The 21794-nt window shown below is 39.0% G+C and overlaps 2 protein-coding genes across 2 annotated transcripts; both read right to left on the bottom strand.

The window, feature by feature from the left end:
- Window positions 1-634: 634 nt before the first annotated feature.
- LOC100668882 (olfactory receptor 5A1-like) lies at window positions 635-1544 on the bottom strand. The gene has a single exon (XM_010602023.3). It carries the CDS (start codon window positions 1535-1537, stop codon window positions 635-637), a length of 903 nt encoding a protein of 300 aa, XP_010600325.2. The 5' UTR covers window positions 1538-1544.
- Window positions 1545-8149: 6605 nt separating this feature from the next.
- On the bottom strand, window positions 8150-8432 carry LOC100674015 (protein canopy homolog 1-like). The gene is given in 2 exon segments (XM_010602018.2): window positions 8150-8413; window positions 8415-8432. Coding segments are annotated over 2 exon segments (282 nt in total).
- Window positions 8433-21794: the final 13362 nt, after the last annotated feature.

Here is a 21794-nt window from a genome sequence, read left to right as displayed (position 1 = left end):
ATATTTCCCAACCCTTGACCCCAAGGGCTTCCACTTCATCCTACCCTTCATATCTCCCATATCTTTTTCACAATTCAATTTTTCCCATATGCTTGAGGAGTAAAGTGGATGGAACAAAGTTCCTCAGAATTAAACCCAGACAAATCCTGTCTCTCCATTTGGGACCAAAGATATAGCATTCCCTTACAAATGTTTTATTTTTTATACATTGAACTTAACATATTATTTTATTTTATTGGAATACAAATAAAAGTTAAACAATTAAAAAGAAATAAAAACTGTGAAGAAAAGAACAGGATGTGTGGCATCTTGAGTTCTTGCCGCTTCTATGAAGACAATATCTACCAGCACTTTTCTGCTCAAAGAACAGTCACCTTTTAGGCTTTTATCTACCCAAGTTTTAATCATGGAAACTGGCTTTTTAAGCTGCATTCAATGTTGTCATCACTGTCCTAGACAGATTGCTTGCTGGTGACACCTCAGCATGATGGCACCAGGAACCAAGGAAATTAGGTTTTAACTTCTTCTTGCAGCCTAGTTATTTCTGTTATCTGCAAATGGTGACTTACACATTCTCACTTCCATTCTTCTTGCAGGGATAATAATACCTTCCCAAATATTATTTTTACTGAGGTTAATAAGTTGTTCTCTTTATTACCCTCTTGAAGGCCTCTTTGATCTCCTTGTTTCTCAGGCTATAGATAAGAGGATTCAACATGGGGATAAGGATGATATAGAATGCTGCTAGCACCTTGTCCTGCTTCTTGGAGTGACTAGAGCTGGGACGCATGTACACACAAAGAGCTGTGCCAAAGAAGAGTGTCACAGTTGCCAAGTGGGAGGCACAGGTATTGAAGGCCTTGGCACTGCCTTTGCCTGAGGAAATTTTCAGGATGGAAGCTACGATGAAGCCATAGGACAAGAGGATAACAAGCAAAGAACCAAACACAACAAAAATGGCTGCCAGAAGAAGAATTATTTGGGTGATGAAGGAATTAGAACAAGACAAGGGAATAATCTGAGGCAAGTCACAGAAGAAATGTTGAATGATATTTGGCCCACAGTAGTAAAGATGAAAGCAAGAGACTGTTAGAGATAAACTACTAAGGAAGCCAATCACACAGGCACCAGTGACCATCTTCCCACAGAGGCCAGAAGCCATGATGGCTGAGTACTGCAGAGGGCTGCCAATGGCCACATATCGGTCATAGGCCATGGCAGCCAAGAGGCAGCACTCAGCCAGACCCATCCAGGCCGCAATAAAATATTGAGTGGCACAGGCAATGAAGGAGATCATTTTTTCATCTTTTAAGAAGTCTGAAAGCATCCTTGGGCTGATGGAAGAAGAATAGCAGATGTCTATAAATGACAGGAAACTGAGAAAAAAGTACATGGGTGTGTGCAGCTGGGAGTCCATTCTGATGAGGAGGATGAGACCCAGGTTCCAGATGAGAGTCACCAGGTAGATCCCTAGGAATATTGGAAAGAGGATGAGCTGCAGCTCCTTTTTATCTGAGAGACCCCGGAGAACAAACATGGTTACAGAGGAGTGGTTTCCATTCCATTCCATGGGCCTGCTTGCTGCCACCTGCTGAAGAAAAGATGAAAGAAAGAAATGGTTTTATTTCCACCTCGAAAGGGAAAAGGAGCACTCTTTCTTTTTTAGCTATGCAGAGAGTTAATTGTACAAACTTAAATCATCCATGTTTAGTTATTCTGTGCCTTCCAGGTACAATCACCAACTTGACCTGAAAAATCCTCTTGGATACATATTATCATTGGGTTTGGGGACAAAAGGCAGTAAATGGCCATCATTAGCCCACCATCTCCTAAAATGTCTTAATACCATGTTTTCCCCTGCCAGATGTTGCAAATATGTGAGTCTTTCAAATAAGGCCAACTTAGAAAAATAGTGGTGAAACAAGAAAGATTCTGCCCAGGCAAGGCTCTGCTGTTAACTAGATGCTTGGAGGAGTTAATGTGTAAAATATGTCATGAGAGGAGGCTGGAGGAGCTGCTCTTTGAAATCTCCTTGAGAACCAACGCTCAGTTAACCTATAATCAGAAGCACTGATGACCCTATTACTGCCTTTCTGCTTTCACAATGTAACAGAATGGTGGGAAGAGCCAGTTACTAAGAAGCACAAGTTTGGAAATGGAGTGGTTTAACGATTTTATGACTCTGTGAGTCGGAATCGACTCAACAGCACTGGCTTTGGCTTTTTTTTTTTTTTTTTGGCTTAGGAAGGCTCCAGAGAAGTGAAATAAGATAAGGTTGGAAGAGTCATGAAGCTCCCTTTCTTTCAGATGAAAGCTTTTTCTTTCCTCACATCAGGAATACTTAAGAGTTAGACTCCCTAAGACAGTGATTTTTTATTTCTTTGTGTCTCCGAAAATCTAATGGAGACTCTGGATCCTCCGCTCAGCAAAATGCAACCACTCACCAACTTTGCATACAGTTTTATTGGATTTGGAGTTACCCTGAAGTCTATGGAGAGTTACCAGGTTAGAGAATTTTCCTGCAGGGGAGAGTGACACAGAATTACTTGAGCGTCACGCTTGGGCAAAGGACGTGGACGTTGGGAAGCTGAGGCATCAATAACAAAATCATTACCTTTCTTCACATAGATATCTTTCCAGCAGGTAGACTCAAGGCATAACACTGATTGACTGCCATGGAAATAAGTCAAGCTGGAGGAGATTTAATCTCTTTTAGAAAGAAACGAGAAGCTATTAAAATGTTTTGCAATGTGTGCTGGTGTAACTGAACGACAGAAAACTCTGAGACTTGAGATGGTGACTACTGCAAAGCTTGTATCCACAGATGCCTAAAGGACAAAATTACTGCAGCAAATCCTATCATATGCAGAGTGTCTGGTTAAACCAGTGTTAATCTTAGAGACACATTTTAATCATCACATTGTTTTTCTGTCACCCCAGGTTCTATAATTTCTAATCAAACCCCCTTTTTATTTGCCTCTAATTTATCAGGAATTGCTAAACTTTCTTCTTTTGTCCTGAATAAAGCTTACCTTGGGATAGAGTTTGTCTTGGCTCTCGTTCTTCAGCTCTTTCTCACACCATTTTTGGCATAACATATTCCTCCTTCCCAGTCTTACCTACATTTGAAGCTTCTTAGCGAATAAAAACAGAAGAAAATGGAAATAGAAAATGAAAAGGTTGTGCCTTTGACATGCTCCTTTTCTTTAAGACATTTCAGCAGCAGTACTTTCTAATATTTGGGTGGCACAAACGGTTAAGTGATCTACTTCTAACTGAAAGGCTCGTGTTTCAAATGCATTCAGAAGAGCCTTGGAAAAAAGACCAGGCAATCTGCTTATGAAAGGTCGTAGCCTTGAAAGCCCTGTGGAGCAGTTCTACTCTGCAACACTTGGGGTCACTATGAGTCAGAATTGACTCAACAGCAGCTGGTTTAAAGGAGCCCTGGTGATACAGTGGTTAAAAGCTCGGCTGCTAACCAAAAGTTTGGCAGTTTGAATCGAACAGCTGATCCTTGGAAACCCTATGCGGCAATTCTACTTTTTTCTACAGGGTCACTATGAGTTGGAATCAACTCACAGGCAGTGAGTTTGGTTTGGTTTTGGTTTCAGTGGCACGAATAGTTTGCACTTGACTGCTAACCTGAAGTTTGGCAATTTGAATCCACTCCAAAGTACTGTGGAAGAAAAAGTTTTGTTGATCTGATTCCATTAAGATTACAGACCCCCCCCCCAAAATGTATGCAACAGTTCTACTGTGTAATACTTGGGGTCACCATGAGTTGGAATTGACTTGACAGCAACTAACAACAATCCTTTTATTTCTAGCTCTAATGGGGATCAGTTGGTTTTAGAAAAAGTTTAATACGTAGGTAAGTCAGGAAACAAAATCTGAAGAGCTTCGTCTGCTAGGAACAATGAGAGCACGTTACCTGTTAGAAGACCAAGAATTACATTTACTCTTAAATAATGGTCCCTGGCTTCTGCTAGAAATTGACACGTTCACCAAGAGTTGTGTTGGACCCACTCACTCAGGAATCCAAGCCCTCACAAAGTCACCTGTGGACTGCTTACGTTTGGCTGTTTATAAGGAACATATCAGGCAGCAGAGGCCCATCAAATAAAATCCACAACTATTTTTTTCTGGGTCTGTGTTTTCCCACTTATTTCAAACACTAATGAAATCATTCAGAGTTTTTCCAGCCCCACTTTATGCTAGACTGTATTGACACAGCTTATGTTTTATACTATCCTTCTATAGGTTTGTTTTTCAAGCTCGAAGTGCCATCATGGAAGGTGGTCTCTTATAATTTCAAGGACAATGACACTGAGTTACTTGTAAACCTCTGAATTGTGCCTGTATCCTAGGCCCTTGACATTCCTTAAGTGACTCACCTAAGAGTTCCTCTTGTGTTAGCTTTTTCTTGTGATCCAACTCCTTTTTCTTTGTGGTGTACCCAGGTATTCAGAAATGGTGAGCAGAAATTTCAACTTGTAGCTTCTGAGAGCTTCCTAGTTCACCTGGACTCTGAGATGAGCACAAAGCCTATTGTTAGCCTCCTCCTTCAGAAATGATCCAGCTATGGAAGAAAACGGCCTTAAATGTTTAAGAACCTTCCCCATCACATTTAAGAAAGGATCTGAGAGCATACTGCCCAACAAAAAAGGGGCAATTAAAACCATGTGGGTTGTAAATAACTGCCCTCCTGAGTGATACAGAGGTTATCAACCTCCTTAACTGGTCCCTTGCTTCGTCTCCAAGATCTCCCTTCAGGACGATAATCTTTTGAGATTTTTTTTTTTCTAGCAGGTATATTTTTATTTTTCTCATTGAATTTCATTGTTAATTGCATTTTGTTATGAAACTACATAATATGCTATAGAATTTGCTTCAAGGCATTTAAGATTGGTTCACAAATTTGTGTCAAATTTAAAACCACATCAAAGAATGTCTTTTTCTCATATTTCATTATAAACTGAATTGTAAGGTGACAGTTTAAAACTTTTTATTTAGATAAAGCTATTACATATACGAATAAATATCAACCTAGGTAGAGAAATAGGCATAAAAATTATGACCAGCTATTGACTTTTCTTTTGGTTAGGGCTTATCTTAGTAAATAAAGTATCTTTCCCATTTGGGACTTTGACTCAATTCCACTCTCCACTCCTCAGTGAAATGGATTCATTGGTCTTGGTTTATTCTTAGCGAATAGTAATTCACATAACAAAAATAAACTGCTCATCACAGCCAATTTGGTCTTTTCTTTATGAGAACTGGTTCATGCAAGTCTTCCATGGAGACCCAAATAAACCATCTCATAAAAGCGTAATTTCAACCCATCCACTCCAAACATGGTTTCTCTGCATTATTTTAATAAGCATTACATTCTGGCCCCGCTCCTCCAATGTTACTCCAGGAATTTTTTTGACTTAGAATTAAGTCACCTTTCACTTTACTATGCTCAGCTTTTCTTTCACACCCCAAGTGTTTTGTTTTTTTGTTTTTTTTTTGTTTTTGCTTTCCTTTGTTTGTGGTCAATATATGTCATTAAAAAGGCAAAAAAGTGGTTAGGAAGGATGCTAACGAGAGCAGCTACTTGTTCCATTACCGTTCATGAGCAAAAGCAGAGAAGCCTCACAATGACCCAGATGGAAACTTAAGAGTCACTGTAGCCACAAGAAACACAGTGCTTTGTGTATTGTCACTTAACTGTAATTTTAATCACTACTTTGGTAGCTACAGATATTTACATGAGTTTAACAAGTTTGATCTGGAAAATTTTTCTGAAGAGAAAAAAATATGCAAGTCATGCGATATCAAAAATCTTGTAAGATACAAAGCCATCTTTACTGGGACATCCAAAAATAAACTGAAAAGTTATATTTAGCAAAACTTAACATATTAGGTATAAGAGTCAAGATGTGGTTCTCCCCTTTCAAAGCAAAATCATCCACACCAATGAAAAACATCCATCCATTCATGTGAACAAGGCATAACTCTCCCTGTTCATTTAGGTTATAGACAGGAGCCTAAATTTTCTTAAATTCTGTGTTTAGCATTAGAATTGATTCTATTTCAGACTTTTTAATAATTATGCATTAGATTGAGAAAACAACTGAAGTAACACTTGTACAACTTACAGAAGCTACATTCTCAACGGAAGTTTATTTACTACCCCCGTGGTCTCCACTCTCTCCTCGTGAAAGACACTTAGGTTTTAAGAGGTAGTATTCCTCTTTAGCACATTTACTAAGAAAGCCTAATTTAGGAAAATGTTGATGACTTTCTACTTTAAATGCTACATTAATTTTAAACAGACAAGTTTCTAAAAAGATACAGAGATGATGTTTTAAGTAACAATTTTACTATCCTACTAGAAAATGGTGTTACCAAAAACCAACCCAATACATTCCTGTGGAGTTGATTGCAACTCATAGTGACCTTAAAGGACAGAGTAGAACTGCCCCATATGGCTTCCAAGGCTGTAGTCTTTATAGAAGCAGACTGCCACATCTTCCTCCTGCGGAAGGGCTAGGAGGTTCGAACCGACGGCCTTTCGTTACTAGTCGAGCTGTTTAACCACTGCACCACTAGGACTCATTGAGAATAGTGCTAATTACTCTTTAATCCTATTTCCATTTTATATCAGCTATAGTGCAGGTTCACATACTACTAAACCGGCTATAAAACCCAAAACCAAACCCAGTGCCATCCAGTCGATTCCGACTCATAGCAACCTTATAGGACAGAGTAGAACTGCCCCATAGAGCTTCCAAGGAGTGCCTGCGGATCCAAACTGCCGGCCCTTTGGTTAGCAGCCGTAGCACTTAACCACTACGCCAAAAGGGTTCCCAACGGGCTATAGACCCCACCCCCCCAAAAAAGCACATATGATGTTTTCCCAAATATATAAAAGACATTAACTTACAAATCTGACTCTTAATAAGAGCTGGGGTAAGGAGAAGAAAATTTGGTAAATTTTGGTAAATTTCCCTGAATTTAAGAATGATTTAAATAGTGTGCTTTCTAAGGAATTATGTAACATGGCAAAGAGTTTTGTGTCAGCTCTTTGGGGGCAGGCTGTGCATTATCTTGACATTAAATTCTCACCGACAACAATGCATTTCCTTTTTTAAACCAGGACAGAATATGCCCTGACGTTTTAAATAATTAAGATCAGAATCTGCTGAATGCCAAAGCAACTGAAACAATGGAATATCCACGAGTGATATTGGGACCACGCTCCAGCATTAAGCGTGGCCAAAGGTAGCTTCTCACCAGGTCCTCATCTCCTCTTCCACCTCCATGCCTCCAAAACACACTCAGGTAGAGGAATGGTTGTAATCAAATCCAAACTAAATGTCAGCTGAAAAATATTTTTTCAAAAAATAGGAGAATTTTCAGTAAAACAGAACATCACCATTGATGTCATCTTTTAAGAACACATGATGTAATAAAAAAACCTACTTCCAAAATCCTTTGACTCCAGAATGTATTTTTCAGAAAGGCCAATAAAATTACTGTTCACTATAAAAAGTATCTGTTTTTTTTTTTTGTGTATTCAACCAAATTTTAGAGATTTAAAATTTTTAAATATATGACTTTGAAGGATTTAAATCTCATTTTTGACAAAAAGTGGTTTGTTTTGCCAATAACCATCTATAAGCCCAAAGACCTAATTCAGAATTTGTTGCAATATCTCCTTAATTCTATGACCACTCAAGTATTTAAGAAATCAAATCAAGTCCTTATCAAGTAGAAGACTTTACACATGTATATGTGTATATACATTTGTTACAGAATATATAATACACATTATTAAATCCCTGTTTCTTTATAAAATGTCTTCAATTTTTTTCCCTATTACTGAATTGAATGTTTTATTACCAAGACTGTTTCTATCAAAACCTGCAAAAGTAATTTAAAAGTTTTTTGGACTCCTCAACTTTACCTACAGAAAGAGTAAGAGTTTGTCATGATGCCAAACAACAGATTTTCAATAAAAAAAACACACATTAGACAAACAGTATACACAAGAAACATACAATTTCTTATCACGAAAGGCGGCACGCAAACAGAGCATGCAGACATTGACCTTGTGGGGAGCTGGCTTTACTCCTCTTTATTACTAGTAGCACAGTCACTCCTAGAGTTCAGTGTGGTTAGTGGAAGGAGGTTCACACAGACCTGATTTCTCACTGCACAGCTTTTCAGCTAGATCATCTGCCTCCTGGGCAATAAGGGAGAATATTTCATCTTCACACTCTTCTATTATCATTTCACACACGAACTTCAAAGGTCTGTAAGCATCAGAATAAAAATAGAATTTTTTTAATTCTTTGTATATTTTGTCTCCTTTCCTTGGAGCAAATCTCTTGAAAGTTCTCTCCTTAGTTACAGGGTCTTCTTTAAAGTTTGTAGTCATTCATTCGCTCACACACTTTATCCAGAAGGTCTGTTAACAATGCCTCGGACTGAGGTAAGGGAATGGAAGTTCACATTGCCCAGCTCCCATTCCTGCTGCATTTCGGAACAGCTGGCCACGTCTTTGTGCAGCTTTCTCCCTTCAGAATTCAGAAGCTTCACCAGGACCGTTTAGACACCACCTCCGCCCCGAGAGAGGGTGTCATCGCCCGAGCGCCAAGGGTCAAAGAGCACCCCTCACCCTTGGTAACCGAGACAAAAAGCCTTTTGAGACATTTTGAAATCAAGGAACCTTCCTTTCTGGTTCTCTCTTTATTCCCAAGGAAGAATCATGGGGCTAATAGAGAGATCATTTCCAACCTTGTTATCTGTGAAACAATTTTGTCATCACAGCATAGGAACACTTCTCAGAGATTTGTCTGGAAAAGACACCAGGAAGCAGCAAGTATCCAGGAACTATGAATTAGACTTCCTGCAGGAGAGGGAGTCCCGTCTCTCTATTTTATCATTTTGAAGGAAGTTGTTACTTTTCAGTGGGAATCATGGAGTGGGTCATATTCAGAAAATCTTACCAAGACTTAGAATAGGGAAGAAGAAACTAAACATCTGCCTTCTTTGTCTCCCTTAGCTCCAGCAGATTGTGTGTCGAGAAATAAGAGTAGGAGAGGAAGACGGAGGGCAGAAAATGAACATATGAAGAAGGTCAGAGACAAGGAGAAAAAAAGGAAGAGTTGAGAAAACTATGTAGGACACTTAGAAAAGTTAAATAACACTCAGTGTTCGCAAAACACAAAGTGAAGTAACACTTCTACCTCCCTCCATCCCACCTCTCTATCTTCTCTCACATTTGTACAAGAAGAGGTTTTGATTCACTGACCCAAGACACTAAAGGGGATGAAGCCCTTAATCATGTGGTCTTCAAGTTTTGTTTTTTCTTTGAGAAAAATACCTGGAAACTACTTGGGAAGATATCAAAAGGAGTCTCAAGGACACAAAGTCTTTTAAGGAAATATTTAAAGACCTGGAGTAAGAAAACCAAAAGGGAAGAATAGGCTTGGCATTTCTAAAGCTGAAAGAAATGAAGAAAAACATTAAAGCCATAAGTTGCAGTACTGAAAGAGTCTATGGAGAAGATATTGAATGATGCAAAAGCCATCAAAAGAAGATGGAAATATACAGAGTCACTGTACTAAAAAAAATTGGTCAAAGTTCAATCATTTCAGGAGGTAGCACATGTTACAGAACCGATGGTCTTGAAGGAAGAAGTCCAAGCCAAGCTGCACTGAAGGCATCGATGAAAAACAAAACCCCAGGAGTGCTCACTCATCTTTGCCGAGAAATATGAAGGACATCTGCCTGGCAAACTGGCTGGAAGAGATCAATATTTGTGCCCATTCCAAAGAAAAGTGATCCAACGGGACGCAGACATTGTCAAACAATATCATTCATATCACACGCAAGTACAGTTATGCTGAAAATCATTAAAATGTGTTTCTGGCACTACATTGATAGGGCACTGCCAGAAATTCAGGCTGCATTCAGAAGATGACATGGAATGAGGGATATCATTGCTGATGTCAGATGGATCATAGCTAAAAGCAGAGATGATTAGAACGATGTTTACCTGTATTTTATTGAGTATGCAAAGGGATCCAACTGTGTGGATCAATAACAAACTATGGATAACATGGCAAAGAATGTGAATTCCAGAACTCTTAATTGTGCTCATGAGGAACCTGTGCATAGACCAAGAGGCAGCCATTAGAACAGAAGAAAGGCATACTATGCGTTTTAAAGTCAGGAAAGGTGTGTGTCAGGGTTGTAACTTTTCACCATACTAATTCAGTCTATAGGATGAGCAAATAATCCAAGAAGCTGGACTGTATGAAGAAGAGCAAAGCATCAGGATTGGAAGAAGACTCAGGAACAGCCCACGATATGGAAATGATACAATCTTGCTTGCTAGAATGAAGAGGACTTAAAGCACTTACTGACGTAGATCAAAAAGTATAGCCTTCAATATGGATTAAACGTCAACACAAAGAAAAAAAAAATCCTCCCAACTGGACCAGTGAACAACATCATGATAAATGGAGAAAATACTGAAGTTGTCAAGGACTTCATTTTACTTGGTTACACAATCAATGCCCATAGAAGCAACAGTCAAAAAATCAAACAAGAGAGGCAGAGCCAACATGGGTGCTGTACACAGGAGCACCATGCTGCCCCTCTGCAGCAAAGACTCAAAAAACCAAGTTAAACGGATACAAGCACCAATCCTGGAACCCTAAGTACCAAATCAAGGAATAAAGAACTCTATCAAGCACTGAATGCAATAAGAAACTTACAGAGAACACGGACGAGAAGAGCTACAGAGCGTAGGTTCCATAGCAGCTAACATGGCTGGATTCACCGTCTTGGGCTACAGCCTCCAAAGAACTCAGACAGGGAGTACAGGAAGACAACTTCATGGAGCTCCCATCAGGAGACAGAGCACCCAGTAACCAAGGATACATGCTTTTCCATCCCCCACCCTTCTTCAGTCAACAAGGTTCTCACTGCTTGCCAACAGGTCACGGCTGCTCGGCCTGAGAGACACTAGCTCACCGCCACCAGGGTCTGCCCCTCCCCATCAGCTGGCCCCTCAAGCTCCATTTTTTTTTTTTTTTTTGGTTGGTTGGTTGATTTTAGTTTCTATTTCGTTTGTCTATTATTATTATTTGGCTTCTTTTTTGTTGCTTCTCTACCACCTTGTGCCATCCCCTCCTCTTCTTGACAGGCTGTGATTTTTTTGGTTTGTTTGCTTTGTTCTTTGTGTGTTTGTTTGTTTCGATTTTTTAGCAATGAAAAAGGGAATAAATGCCGTAGGTATAGAGTTTTCAAATGGAGAGGAAGTCAAGGCATTATCTAGTAATAAAAGACTGGTGTAAACTTAGGAAGATAGAGGTAAATTTCAAAGTAAACACAACGAAACTTAACAAATCTACTCATCGAAAGAAGAAAAACATAAAGACTCAATAAACACAAAATCTAAAAAAGTGAAACAAACAAACAAAAATTCCCTAAACAAAAGGAATTCTACACAGGACAGTAAGAGGAACAAAGAAAATGTGAGCACCACAAAAAAGAAAAAAAAAACACTCCAAAATGCCAGCAATAAATTCACACCTATCAATAATCACCCTGAATGTAAATGGCTTAAATGTACTCATAAAGAGAGAGTGATAGAATGGATAAAAAAAAAAAATAGAACCCAACAATATGCTGTCTACAAGAGATACACATTAGACACAAAGACAAATTTATTAAAAATCAAAGGATGGAAAAAATTTATATCACGCAAACAGCTACTGAGAAGGATCAGGAGTAGCAATACTAATCTCAGATAAAAGAGTCTTTAAAACAAAATCCACCATAAAACACAAAGGAGGGAATTATCTAATGATTAAAGGGACAACCCAACATGAAGACATAACCGTAATAAATAACTACACACCCAATGACACAACCCCAAAATACATGAAACAAACTCTAACAGCACTGAAAAGAGAAACTGATAGTTCCACAATAATAGTAGGAGACTTCAACACAACACTCTTGCTTGGCAAAGGACAAAACATCCGGAAAGAAAGTCAACAAAGTTGCAGAAGAGCTAAAGGCCACAATCTACCATCCTGACCTCCACCCAAAAGCCGCAAAATACACATTGTTTTCCAGTTGAATGCTGTGGTCCTTGATCTTCACCAGTAAGTGCTTCAAGTCAGGTCCTCTTCATTTTCAGCAAGCAAGGTTGTCTCACCTGTATAATGAAGGTTGTTAATGAGTCTCCCTCCACTCCTGATACTATGTTCTTCTTCATATAGCCCAGCTTCCCTAATTATTTTCTCAACGTACAGATTGAACAGGTCTGGTGAAAGGATACAACCCAGGTGCACACCTTTCCTGACTTTAAACCATGCAGCAGCACCCTGTTCTGTTCAAATGACTGCTTCATGAACCCTGTACAGATTCCTCATGAGCGCAATTAAGTATTCCAAAATTCCCATTCTCTGGAATGTGGACTTCTTCCTTCAGTACCATCGGTTCCTGATCATATGCTACCTCCAGAAATGGGTGAATGTCGACCAATTTTTTTGGTATAGTGACTCTATGTATTCCTTCTGTCTTCTTTTGATGCTTCCTGCACCATTTAGTATTTTCCCCAAAGAACCCTTCAGTATTGCAACTCGAGGCTTGAAACTTTTCTTCAGTTCTTTCAGCTTGAGAAATGTGAAGTGTGTTCTTCCCTTTTGGTTTTCTGTCTCCAGGTCTTTGCACATGTCATCATAACACTTTATCTTCTTGAGCCACCTTTGAAATCTTCTTTCAGCTCTTTTACTTCATCATTTTTTCCTTTTGCTTTAGCTCCTTCAAGTTCAAGAGCAAGTTTCAGAGTCTCTTCTGACATCCATTTAGGCCTTTTGTTTCTCTCCTATCTTTTTAATCATCTCTTGCTTTCTTCATGTATGATGTCCTTTATGTCATTCCACAACTCCACTGGTCTTCACTCATTATTATTCAACAAGTCAAATCTATTCTTGAAATTCAGGTGGGAAATACTCAAGGTCATACATTGGCTATCATGGACTTGTTCTAATTTTCTTCAGTTTCGACTTGAATTTGCGTATGAGTAATTGATTATCTGATCTGCAGTCAGCCCCTGGCTTTGTTCTGACTGATGATACTGAGCTTTTCCATCACCTCATCCCTCAGATGTAGTCAATTTCATTCTTGTGTATTCTATCTGGAGAAGTCCATGTATATAGTCGCTGTTTACGTTGGTGAAAAAAAGTATTTCCAATGAAGAAGTTGTTGGTCTTGCAAAATTCAGTCATGCGGTCTTTGGCATCATGTCTATCATTAAGGCCATATTTTCCAACTACCAATCCTTCTTTTTTTCAACTTTCACATTCTAATCACCAGTAATTATCAGTGCATCCTGATTTCATGTTTGATCAATTTCAGACCGCAGAAGTTGGTGAAAATCTTCAATTTCTTCATCTTTGGCCTTAGTGGTTGGTGTGTAAATTTGAATAACAGTTGTATTAACTGGACTTCCTTGCAGGCTTATGGATATTATCTTATCGCTGACAGTGTTGTGCTTTAAAAGAAAAGAAAAGGACATAGAACATTAGCTATACAACTTGAACTAATAGAAAGAGAACAGCAAAAGAAACCCACGGCCACCAGAAGAAAGGGAGCAATAAAGATCAGAGCAGGAGTAAACGAAATAGAGAATAGGAAATCAATACAAAGAATCAACAAAACTTAAAGTTTGTCCTTTGAAAGGATTGATGAAATAAAAAATACATCTGGCCAAATTGACAAAAGAAAAACAGGAGAGGACACAGATAACCCAAATAAGAAATGAAACGGGCAACATTAAAACAGGCCCAATTGAAATAAAAAGGATCATAACAGAATGATACGCAAAAACTTACTCTAACACATATGAAAATCTAGAGAGAATAGACAAATGTCTAGAAACCCACTACCTACTCAAACAAACACAAAGAGAATTTGAAAACCTGAACAGATCCATAACAAGAAAAGAGATTGAAAAGGTAATTAAAAAAAAAAAAAAAACCCAAAAAAGAAAAACCCTGCCCAGATGGTTTCATTGGAGATTTTTAGCAAACATTGAGATAAGGGCTTACACCAGTACTACTCAAACTATTTCAGAGCATAGAAATGGAAGGGAGGGATACATCTGAATTCATTCTATGAATCCAGGACAACACTGATACCAAAAACAGACAAAGACACCACAAAAAAAAAGAAAATTACAGATTAACATCTCCCACGAATATAGATGCAAAAATTCACAACAAAAATGTAGCGAATAGAATTCAACATCATATCAAAAAACTAATACACCATGACCAAGTGAGATTCATACCAGGAATGCAAAGATGGTTCAAAACTAAAAAAAAAAAAATCATTGCAAGCCACCGCATAAATAAAACAAAAGAATCACATGACCATCTCAATTGATGCAGAAAAAGCATTCGACAATATCCAACACACTTTTCTGACAAAAATTCTCACTAAAATAGGTATAAAATAGAAAGGAAATTTCTCAACATAATAAAGGGTATCTTGAAAAAACCAACAGCCAAAATCATTCCCCTTGAGGACAGGAACAAAACAAGGGTGCCCTTTATAACCACTCCAAATTAACATTGTGCTGGAAGTCCTAGCTACAGCAATAAGGCAAGAAAAAGAAAAGAAGGACATCCAAATTGGTAAGGAAGAAGTAAAACTGTCCCTATTTGCAGATGACCTGATACTGTACATAGAAAACTCAAAAGACTCCACAAGAAAACAACTGTAATGAATGGAAAGATTCAGCAGAGTTGCATGATACAATATAGACATACAAAAATCAGTTGGATTCCTATACACCAAATAAGAGAATGAGAAAAAGGAAATCTGGAAAAAAAAATACCATTTGTAATAGTCCCTAAAAAAAAAAAAAAAAAAAAAAACTTAAGAATAAATCTAACTAGGGATATAAAAGACCTATACAAAGAAAACTACAAAACACTACTGCAAGAAACTAAAAAGACCTACAAAAACAGAAAAACATACCATGTTCATGGATAGGTAGCCTCAACCTTGTGAAAATGTCAATTTTATCCCAAATAATCTACAAATACAATGCAAAAGTGGATGTCAATCTGCAAAAAAATGAAAGAGGACCCATACCTCACATCACACAAAAAAACTAATTCACAACAGATCAAAACCAGATATAAAACCCAAAATCTTAAAGGTCACAGAAGAAAAAATACTCAGCATTAACAGGATACAAACCATTGCTAATAATACACAAACATCAGAAAATAATCAGATAACAGATCTTTTAAAAATTAAGAACTTATGCTCATCAAAAGACTTCACCAAAAGAGTAAAAAAACTACAAACTGGAAAAAAAAATTGGGGGTATGACAAATCTGACAAAGGCCTAATCTCTAAAATCTACAGGAAAATCTGCCATCTCTACAACAGTCAAATAATCCAGTTAAAAAAACGGGCAAAGGATATAAACAGCCACTTCATGAGGTACATGAGGAAATGCTCTCAATTACTAGCCATTAGAGAAATGCAAATCAAAACCACAATGAAATACCGTCTCACCCCAACATTACTGACACAAATCAGAAAAACAGGAAATAACAAATGTTAGAGAGGCTGTGGGGAGACTGGAACTCTTATGCACTGCTGGTGGGAATGCAAAATGGTACAACAATTTTGGAAAACCATATGGTGCCTCCTTAAAAAGCTAGAGATAGAAATACTGTATGATACAGCAATCCCAACCCTAGAAATATGTCCTAGAGAAATAAGAGGTGTCCCACAAACAGACACATGCACACCCATGTCCATTGCAGCATTGTTCTCAATAGTAAAAAGATGGCACATACACACAATGGAATACTACACAACCATAAAGAACAATGATGAATCTGTGAAGCATCTCATAACATGGTTGAATCTGGAGGGCACTGCACTGAGTAAAATAAGTCAATCACAAAAGGACAAATATTGTATGAGACCACTACTACAGAAACTCATGAAAAGGTTTACACACAAAAAGAAATAATCTTTGATGATTAAATGGGAGGGAAGGAGTGGGAAGGAAAAATACTAAGAAGACAGTAAAAGATAAGTGGTAACTTTGGTGGAGAGTAAGACAGTACACAATAGTGGGGAAGTCAGCACAACCTGTCAAAGGCAAAGAGGTCATGGAAATTCCATAGACACATCCAAACACCCAGAGGGACAAAATTACTGGGCTGAGGGCTCTGTGGACCATGGTCTCAGGGAAAATCTAGCTCAATTGGCCTAACATAGTTTATAAAGGAAATGTTCTACATTCTACTGTGGAGAGTAGCCTCTGGGGTCTTGAAAGCTTGTGAGTGGCCATCTAAGATGCTCAGATGGTCTCACCCCATCTGGAGCAAGGGAGAAAGGAGAGAACAAAACACAAGGAAAAGATTAGTCCAAAGAACTAATGGACCACAACTACTGCAGCCTCCACCAGACTTGAGTCCAGCACAATTAAATGGTGCTCTGCTACCAACACTAACTGCTCTGATAGGGATCACAATACAGGGTCCCAGACAGAGGTGCAGAAAAAAGTAGAACAAAGTTTTAACTCACACACACACACATACACACACACACACGATAGACAAGATTTACTGGTCTTACAGAGACTGGAGAAAGCCTGAGAGTATGGCCCCCAGACACCCTTTTAGCTCAGTAATGAAGTCACTCCTGAGGTTCACTCTTCAGCCAGATTGTGTTGTTGTTGCTGGGTGCAGTAGAGTCCGTTCCCACTCATAGCCATTCTACGTACAATAGAAGGAAACATTGCCCAGTCCTGCGCCATCCTCAAAATCCTTCTTTTGCTTGACCCCTTTGTTGCAGTCACTGTGTCAATCCATCTTGTTGATGGTCTTCCTCTTTTTCTACTTTACCAAGCATGATGTCCTTCTCCAGGGACTGATCCTTCCTGACAACATGTCCAAAGCCTGTGAGACCTAGTCTCACCATCCTTGATTCTCAGGAGCCTTCTGGTTGTAATTCTTCCAAGACTGATTTGTTCCTTCTTCTGGCAGTCCATGGTATATTCAATATTCTTCGCCAACACTACAATCCAAAGGCATCAATTCTTCTTTAGTCTTCCTTATTCATCGTCCAGCTATTGTGTGCATATGAGGCTACTGAAAACACCATGGCTTGGGTCAGGTACACTCTAGTCTTCAAGGTGATATTTTTGCTTTTTAATACTTTAAAGAGGCCTTTTGCCACAGGTTTGCCTAATGCAATGTGTCTTTTGATTTCTCGATTGATGCTTCCATGGGTGTTGATTGTGCATCCAAAAAAAATGAAATCCTTGACAACCTCAATCTTTCCTCCATTTATCATGATGTTGCTTATTGGTCCAGTTGTGAGGATTTTTTTTTTTTTTCTTACATTGAGGTGTTATCCACACTGAAGGCTACAGTCTTTGATTTTCATCAGTAAGTGCTTCAAGTCCTCTTAACTTCCAGCAGGCAAGGTTATGTCATCTGCATAATACAGGTCAATAACGAGTCTTCCTGTAATCCTGATGCCCCATTATTCTTCATATAGTCCAGCTTCATGGAATATTTGCTCAGCATACAGACTGAATAAGTATGGTGAAAGAACGAAAGCCTGGCACACATCTTTCCTGACTTTAAACCTTGCAGTATCCCCTTGTTCTGTTTGAGCGACTGGCTTTTGATTTATGTATAAGTTTCTCATGAGCACAATTAAGTGTTTTGGAATTCTCGTTCTTCTCAATGTTATCCATAATTTGTTATGATCAACCTAGTCGAATGCCTTTGCATAGTCAATAAAACAGAGGTAAACATCTTTCTGGTATTCTCTGCTTTCAGCCAAGATGCACCTGACATCAGCAATGACATCCCTGGTTGCATGTCCTTTTCTGAATCTGTCTTGAATTTTTGGCAGCTCCCTGTTGATATACTGCTGCAGCTGCTTTTGCATGATCTTCAGCACATTTTACTTGCATGTGATATTAATGATATTATTCAATAATTTTCTCATTCTGCTGGATCACCTTTCATGGGAATAGGCATAAATATGGATATCTTCCAGTCAGTTGGCCAGGTATCTGTCTTCCAAATTCCTTGGAATAGATGAGTGAGCACTTCCTGGTTTGCATTCATTTGTTGAAACATCTCAGTTGGTATTCCACCAGTTCCTGGAGCCTTGTTTTTCACCAATGCCTTCAGTGCAGCTTGGACTTCTGCCTTCAGTACCATCGGTTTGTGATTATATGCTACCTTCTGAAATGCTTGAATGTCAGCCAATTTTGCTTTTTTTTTTTGTATAGTGACTCTGTGTATTTCTTCCATCTTCTTTTAATGCTTCTTGTGTCACTTAATATATTCCCAGTAGAATCCTTCACTACTGCAGCACAAGGATTGAATTTTTTCTTCAGCTCTTTCAGCTTGAGAAATGCAAAGTGTGTTCCCTTTTTTTGGTACACACCAGTAATTATAATGCTTTGGCTTTTCAAGCCGCCCTTTGAAATTTTCTGCTCAGCTCTTTCACGTCATCATTTCTTCTGCTTACTTTTGCTACTCAATGTTCAAGAGCAACTTTCAAAGTCTCTTCTGACATCCATTTTGGTCTTTTCTTTCTTTCCTTTCTTTTTAAAGACCTCTTGCTTTCTTCATGAATGATGTCCTTGATGTCAGCCAAAGGTTAGAATGACCTATTAAAGAAAATGAGACTAAATGGGCATACGAGCCCAGGGGCAAGAAGAGAAGGCAGGAGGGGACAGAAAAGCTGGTAATGGGGAACCCAAGGTCAAGAAGGGGAGAGTGCTGACATGTAGTGGGGTTGGTAAACAGTGTCACACACACAAAAAAAGTGTACTAATTGCTTAATGAGAAATTCATCTGCTGTGTAAACCTTCATCTAAACTACAATAAAGAAAATAACAGAACTAAAAATGACATACTGCATTGGGCAAATCTGCAGCAAAAACGTCTTGAACATCTGAAAAAGAAAGATGTCACTTTGAGGACTAAGGCTCGCCTGATCCAAGCCATGGTATTTTCTATCATCTCACATGCATGTGAAAGCGGGGCAATGAATAAGGAAGACTGAAGAAGAAGAATTTTTGTGTTTGAATTATGGTGTTGACAAAGAATATTGACTATATCATGGACTGCCAGAAGAATGAACAAATCTGTCTTGGAAAAGGCACAGTCAGAATGCTCATTAGAACAGGGATGGAGAGACTTTAGACATGCTATCAGGAGGGTCCAATTCCTAGAGAAGGACATCACGCTTCTTAAAGAAGAGGGTCAGCAACAAAGAGGAAGACCCTCAAGGAGGCGGAATGGCACAGTGGCTGAAACAAGAGCTCAAACATAGCAACATTTGAGAGGATGTCACAGGACAGTGCAATGTTTCGTTCTGTTGTACATGGGGTTGCTGAATTGAAAGTAACTCAATGGCACCTAAAAACAATAACAATGTGTTGGTACTATGAAATCCAGACTGAAAGAAATATCTCTTTAAAATTCCTTTAAATTCTAGAAAATGTTCTACATTCGACTTTGTTGAGTAGCATCTGGGGTCTTAAAAGTCTATGAGTGGCCATCTAAGACACTTCACTGGCCTCACCCAGTCAGAAGCAAGGGAGGATGATGAAAACTAAAGACACAAGGGGAAGGTTAGTTCAAAGGACTAATGGACCATGATTACCACAACCTCCACCAAACTGAGTCCACTACAACTACATGGTGCCTGGTTACCACCACCGACTGCTCTGACAGGGATCACAACAGAGGGTACCAGACAGAGCTGCAGAAAAATATAGAACAAAATTCTAACTCACAAAAAAAGACCAGACTTACTGGCCTGATGGAGACTGGAGAAATTCTGGAAGTAAGGGCCCTAGACACCCTTTTAGCTCAATAATGAAATCTCTCCTGAGGTTCACCATTCCGCCAAAGAATACCCAACCACTGCCGTCGAGTTGATTCCAACACATAGCAAACCTATAGGACAGAGTAGAACTGCTCCATAGAGTTTCCAAGGAGCAACTGGTGAATTTGAACTACTGACCCCTTGGTTAGTAGCTGTAGCACTTACCACTACGCCCCCAGGGTTTCCCAGCCAAAGAATAGATAGGCTCATAAAACAAAATGAGACTAAAGGGGCACACCAGCCCTAGAAGGCAGGAGGGGTCTGGAAAGCTGATAATAGGGAACCTAAGATTGAGAAGGGAGAGTATTCACATGTTGTGGGTTGATAACCAATGTCACAAAACAATATGTGCACTAACTGCTTAATGAGAAGGTAGTTTGTTCTGGAAACCTTCATCTAAAGTACAATAACACACACAAAAAAGATTCCTTTAAATTCTTTCCCCTGGACTCTAAGTCTCCATGGTACCCCCAAGTCTGGTGACTCTGATACTCTCTTGTCAAACCTAAGGCCCTGGAGTCAGTCAGAGGCTCAGATTTCTGAGAGTCAAGGCCTGCCTTCATGGGCACAGCATGGAAGCCATCATTTGGTTGACTTTGCACAGTCTATAGTGTGCTACCATGGAGCATGCTCCAGTCCCACCTATGCCCAGAAAATGCTGACTTTTACTTCTTTCTGGCATCCAGAAATCTTCCCAACCCTTGACCTTGAAGGTGCCCCCTCCCTCCTCCTCTTTGTAGCTTCCCTTTATTTTTCACCACTCACTTCCTTGCATTGAATTGAGTGGCAAAATGGAAGAAACAAGGGTCCTTGGAAGTAAACCCAGCTGTCATGGATTGGACTGTGTCCCCCCAAAAATGTGTATCAATTTAGCTATGCAATGATTCCCTGTATTGGGAGCTTGGCCACCCTTTTGTTATCTAATGTGATTTTCCTATGAGTTGTAAATCCTATCACTATGATGTTAATGAGATAGATTAGCAGCAGTTGTAATGATGAGATCTACAAGATTGGATTGTGTCTTAAACCAATCTCTTTTGAGATACAAAAGAGACTTGGGAACAGAGACATGGGGATCTCATACCACTGAGAAAGCAGCACAGGGAGCAGAGCACATCCTTTGGACTTGGAGTTCCTGTGCAGAGAAGCTCCTAGACCAAGGGAAGATGGATGAGAAGGACCTTCCTCCAGAACTGACAGAGAGGAAGGCCTTCCCTCGAGATGACGCCCTGATTTGGACTTCTAGCCTCTTAAAGTGGGAGGGAGTAAACTTCTGTTTGTTGAGCCCACCCACTTGTGGTATTTCTGTTACAACAGAACTAGATGACCAAGACACCAAATCTCAATCTCTCTATTTCTCTCCTTCCCTCTCATTTTGGGTCCAAACTTATAAAGTGCTCCTTTTAAAATTATTTTTAATTTTTCATATATCTAATTTTATGCACTATTTTATTTTACTGGATCATAAATAAATGTTGAACAATTAATGATAAATAAAAGAAATGAAGAAAATCTGTGAAGGGAAGAACGTGCTGCTTGGTGTCCTGGATTCTTGTCATTTCTGTACAAATTATATTTACCAACACTTTTTCTCTCAAAGCACAATCATCTTTTAGGCTTGTATCTACCTGATTTCTTATTATGGAAACTAGTTTTTCAAATGGCATTCAGTTTCACTTCGTCAGATTACATCTTGAATGGCAGCTAAACATGACGGCACCAAGAAATAAAGAAGGCAAGTTTTAATTTTTTCTTGCTGTCTAGTTATTCATGCGACATGCAAAAGGCCACTGACACATTTTTATCTCCCTATACCTTGTACAATA

This window comes from Loxodonta africana, chromosome 7 (genome assembly GCF_030014295.1).
Source record: "Loxodonta africana isolate mLoxAfr1 chromosome 7, mLoxAfr1.hap2, whole genome shotgun sequence".
Classification (NCBI taxonomy): domain Eukaryota; kingdom Metazoa; phylum Chordata; class Mammalia; order Proboscidea; family Elephantidae; genus Loxodonta; species Loxodonta africana.
This window is presented reverse-complemented; position numbering and strand designations above follow the sequence as displayed.